Source organism: Neofelis nebulosa, chromosome 1, assembly GCF_028018385.1.
Source record: "Neofelis nebulosa isolate mNeoNeb1 chromosome 1, mNeoNeb1.pri, whole genome shotgun sequence".
Classification (NCBI taxonomy): domain Eukaryota; kingdom Metazoa; phylum Chordata; class Mammalia; order Carnivora; family Felidae; genus Neofelis; species Neofelis nebulosa.
Genome location: NC_080782.1, coordinates 155,980,712 through 155,985,212, shown reverse-complemented (window position 1 = coordinate 155,985,212; position 4,501 = coordinate 155,980,712). Strand labels below are relative to the sequence as shown.

Genomic DNA, 4,501 nt, shown 5'->3' with positions numbered 1-4,501 from the left:
ATTTATTTTTGACACAGAGAGATACAGAGCATGAGTGGGGGAGGGGCAGAAAAAGAGGGAGAATCTGAAGCAGGCTCCAGGCTCTGAGATGTCAGCACAGAGCCCAACACAGGGCTCAAACTCACGGACTGTGAGATCATGACCTGAGCTGAAGTCGGACACTTAACCGTCTGAGCCATCCAGGCGCCCCACGATGTGTAATCTTCTTAATGTGCTATTGAATTTAGTTTGCTAGAATTTGTGGATATAACATATATCATGTTTTCCATTTTTTTTTTCTTTCCAGAATTCTCATATCTGGCTAGACACTTTATCTATTTTGCTTCTGTATCTGTTCATTATTTTTTCCTACTTCTTTGTTCTTTCTAGGAACTTGGGGCAGAATTCCTTCAGGTCAAAAATTTAGTTTTTACCTGCATTTATACTACTGCTAATTTTACTATATTGTGTTTTCATATAAACTAGTATCTTTGTCATAATATGTTCACTTGATTCATTTTAATTTTTGTTATTAATTCATAATGCTGGTATTTTGCCTATATTATATCTTTGGGAAATCTTAACATTTGTGCTTTTGATGGACTATTTATTCCAGTTTTCTGTCTTTCTTTATAGGTGGTTGTAATTATTTTGGCCTTAGAGCTCCTACCCTCAGGAACTCCTGCCACTCTAGTAGTTGCCAATGAAGTAAGATGTAATTCCACGTCACTCTAGAATATACTAGAAGACTTAGCTGACTGTGCCTGTTTGCTGTCATGTGCAAAAATATTAGGAATAACAAGTGAGGGCAACAAAGTTAACTGTGCTTCTTAAAATACAAAGAAAGCATTCTTCTTAAGCATAGGAAATTCTTAAAACCAAAACAATTAACTGCCCCCCAAAAAAATACTCCACAAATTTATGAAAATCTATAATTTATGAAAATATATCTGTATTATAAACTAGAGTAACAAAACTTTGGTTCAGGTGATACCCATTAGAAAGTGAGGAAAATGGCTGCTATGTACTACACTGACTAAAGAAAACCACAACTGCCCTGTTTTTCACTGACCTCACTAAAAGTGTGCGTATATTTAATATCACAACTTTTACATACAGGGATTATAGGAGGGAGCCAGAGGCTGATAGTGTTTAATTTTTTAAATTATTTTTAATAATTACAACATTTATTTATTTAATGTAGGTATGTATGTATTTAAAGAGCATAGGGACTAGGGGTGGGGAGAGAGGAAGAAGGAGAGAGAGGGAGGGAGAGAGAGAGAGAGAGAAAATCTTAAGCAGTTTCCACACTCAGCATGGAGGCCCAATGCAGTGCTAAATTCCACAACCCCAGGATGATGACCTGAGCTGAAATCAACAGTTAGACACTCAACCAACCAAGAGTTATAGCACCCAGGTGCCCCAATAATTGCAACTTTAAAAAAATTTGGGTTTTATTTTTTTTTATTATTAAGGTAGCAAAATCACATATTTTTCTTGAATAAAATTTTAAATTGATTTTATATACTAGAAGAAAGATTTGTCTTGTTTTGTTTTGTTCTTTGTTCTCATCTTTGACCAAAGGCTGCTTTTAACACTCAGCTACTTCGCATCCAACTTGAAATAAATATGGCACATCTTTGTCACCTATAAAATAAAACCTTAATTACCATGCATAGGAGAAAGCTCTTAGAAAAAGCTTAGTTCACTGGCTTTCGTACTGAGTGTTAAATGAGTTTTCTGGCTTTCAGATGCATGGATGTGTGTAACATAAAACTTTGGGGCCCCTGGATGGCTCAGCTGGTTAATCCTCCAACTTCAGCTCAGGTCACGATCTTGCAGTTTGTAAGTTTGAGCCCCACATCAGGCTCTGTGCTGATAGCTCAGAGCCTGGAGCCTGCATCAGATTCCATGATTCCCTCTCTCCCTGACCATCCTCTGCTCATGCTATGTCTCTCAAAAAATAAACAAACATTAAAAACTTTAAAAGCAAAAGACTTTCTTGTTGCCTCCACTGTTCTAACCAATTTACATACATTAATTCTACCCCTCTCATAAATGTTACAAAGTAAGTAATATCATTTTATTCCAATTTCTCAAATTGTCAGGTTCTGCCCTCTTGTTTTGTGCTGTTTGCATTGTAAAATGGATACAAAGTCAAAATACAATGGAAAACTGAAAATTTGTTGAGACCAAGATAAAGGAGGCATGTTTATATTTTGTTCCTCATGAAACAAAATGCTGGCTACTGGGTTGCAGGTGTATAAGCTTTTGCCAATCTGATATCTGCTTTGGTAATTCAAGGAAGATTAAATTATTTTATTTCCATAACAGTTGAGCACTGCTGTTAGAAATTATGCTTCCTCATCCAACCCTGAATTTGTGAATTCTGTCACTGTTCCTAGGAGCATCACACACCTTCTTATTCAGAGGTATGTTTAATGAAATGAGTACTTTCATTACTTGGGCATATATGAGAAAGAATGATGCTCTGTGTTATTTAGAAAAGCAATGTAGTTTCAGGATTTTCTGTTGGAAGAACTGAATCTTTGGGTGGTGTTGTGAGGACATCAATAAGTTATTTTAAGTTTTGTTTTTATTTTCACACAATAAGGGTGTTGGAACAAATGACCTCTCATATATCCATGATTCCCATGCTGAATTTGTCAAATCTTAAAGGATCTTAAAGACAATTCAGAGAAATATGCTAACATATGGTTATAATTAGGTGTAGCAAGCTCGGTGGTTTTTCACCTTTTTCAGGAAGCATCTACTAATGACTATACTCTTCATAGCTGCTATTACATCCTTGTTTCTCAGGCTATAGATGAGAGGGTTAAGCATAGGGGTAAGAATGGCATTAAACATAAAGAGGGACTGGTTTATTTTGGGGGTCTTAAAGGATCCTGGCCTCATGTAGACTAATACAGCAGGACCAAAGTAGAGGCTGACCACACAGAGATGGGAGAAGCATGTGGCCAAGGCCTTGTTCTTGCCTTCAGGGGAATTCATGTGGACAACAGCAAGGAATATACGGATATAGGAAGCCAGGATAAGACTCAGAGGGATGAGGACCACCAGAAAGCTTGAGACCACCACTGAATTTACATAGGCTGAAATGTCCTCACAAGTGAGCTTCAGGAGTGCCATGACCTCACACAAGAAGTGTGGGATCTCTCGAGGATGACAGATGGGTAAGTGCATGACATAGGCTGTATGAACCAGTGAAGTTATTGCCCCTCCGACCCAGGACCCAATGACCATCTGTTTACAGATGGTATGGCTCATCATGACTGAATAACGCAGTGGATTGCAGATGGCAATGTAGCGGTCATAGGACATGAGGGTAAGCAGAAGGCACTCAGAAATTCCCAAGGTTAAGCTGAATAAGATCTGGGATCCACAACCAATCTGTGATATGGTTCTTTTCCCTGAGAAGAAATTTGTGGCCATTTTGGGGACAGTAGTTGAGATCAGAGCCACATCAATAAGGGAAAGCTGACTGAGCAGGAAGTACATAGGACAGTGGAGTCGAGAATCCAGCCAGATGAGGAGAATGAGAACAGCATTGCCTATCACAGCCATAAGATAGACCAGAAGAATGAGGAAGATAAGGATCACAAGGTGGCTGAACTCAGGCCAGAGTCCCAAAAGAATAAAATCTGTGGTGACAGTCTTATTGTTTTTCTCCATGGCCAAACATCATCGCTCAGAACACAATGGTAAGAACACTGTTCCATTTGATGTGTTATTGCACATCTGGTCTACTTTTCTTACTCCCAGGTCTCCTCTGAATATGTTCATGCTGAATTCTTTCCTTGTTGTGATCTCTTTAGTATTATTAACTTCTCAATATATAAAGTTTTCATTAACTACCACTCATGAATTATTTAATAAACAATGATTTATACACTGTATCTGCTATTACAAATGGTAATCACTAATCACAAATAAGAATACAAGTACACTTAATGTTCTATCAACTAAAGGCCAATCAATTTGATGACAATGTATCTTGTACATTTCTTAAAGTATTTAATAATTCACCATCTTGAGGTGCTGTGCAGATATAACTTCAACAGAAGATCTATGATCATTTTAGATTTAGAAAAGTCAACATTTTCACTCGGTCATGGGAAACTTCATAGAAAACGAAGAAGATTCTCAGAAAAAATGGGAAGAAGAGACCTTGATAGCCTGAGGACAGAAAAACATTTTCAGAACTGAGTGTAGTCTGTGTTTAAATTTTCTCTCCCACATATGGAATTTTCACTTTTGCCCAAGTCCTCCTTGATCTAATCCTAATTCAAGCATTTCTTAGATCAAGTAAACTAGAACAGAACATTTAATCATGAAACCAGTATTTAAGAGGAGAACTCACAAATATAGTTTTTGGCAGTTTCACAGAAGATTTCCTACTCTGCAGGAAGTTTGAATCTGTCATCAAGGTAATTTAAGGGACTAGATTATTATGTAAAAAAGGAGGACACAAGATTATGATGAAGGAGATTGTCAAGGACCA

The 4,501-nt window shown here is 37.3% G+C and overlaps 1 protein-coding gene across 1 annotated transcript; it reads right to left on the bottom strand.

Annotated features, from left to right (window-relative positions):
* Window positions 1–2,703: 2,703 nt before the first annotated feature.
* Window positions 2,704–3,672, bottom strand: LOC131486911 (olfactory receptor 2AJ1-like). Its single transcript, XM_058687020.1, has one exon. It carries the CDS (start codon window positions 3,670–3,672, stop codon window positions 2,704–2,706), a length of 969 nt encoding a protein of 322 aa, XP_058543003.1.
* Between the last annotated feature and the right edge of the window lie 829 nt (window positions 3,673–4,501).

What these genes read in the sequence shown, in the direction of transcription:
- LOC131486911 (XM_058687020.1), bottom strand. Translation starts at nt 3,672, where the DNA reads ATGGAGAAAAACAATAAGACTGTCACCACAGATTTTATTCTTTTGGGA.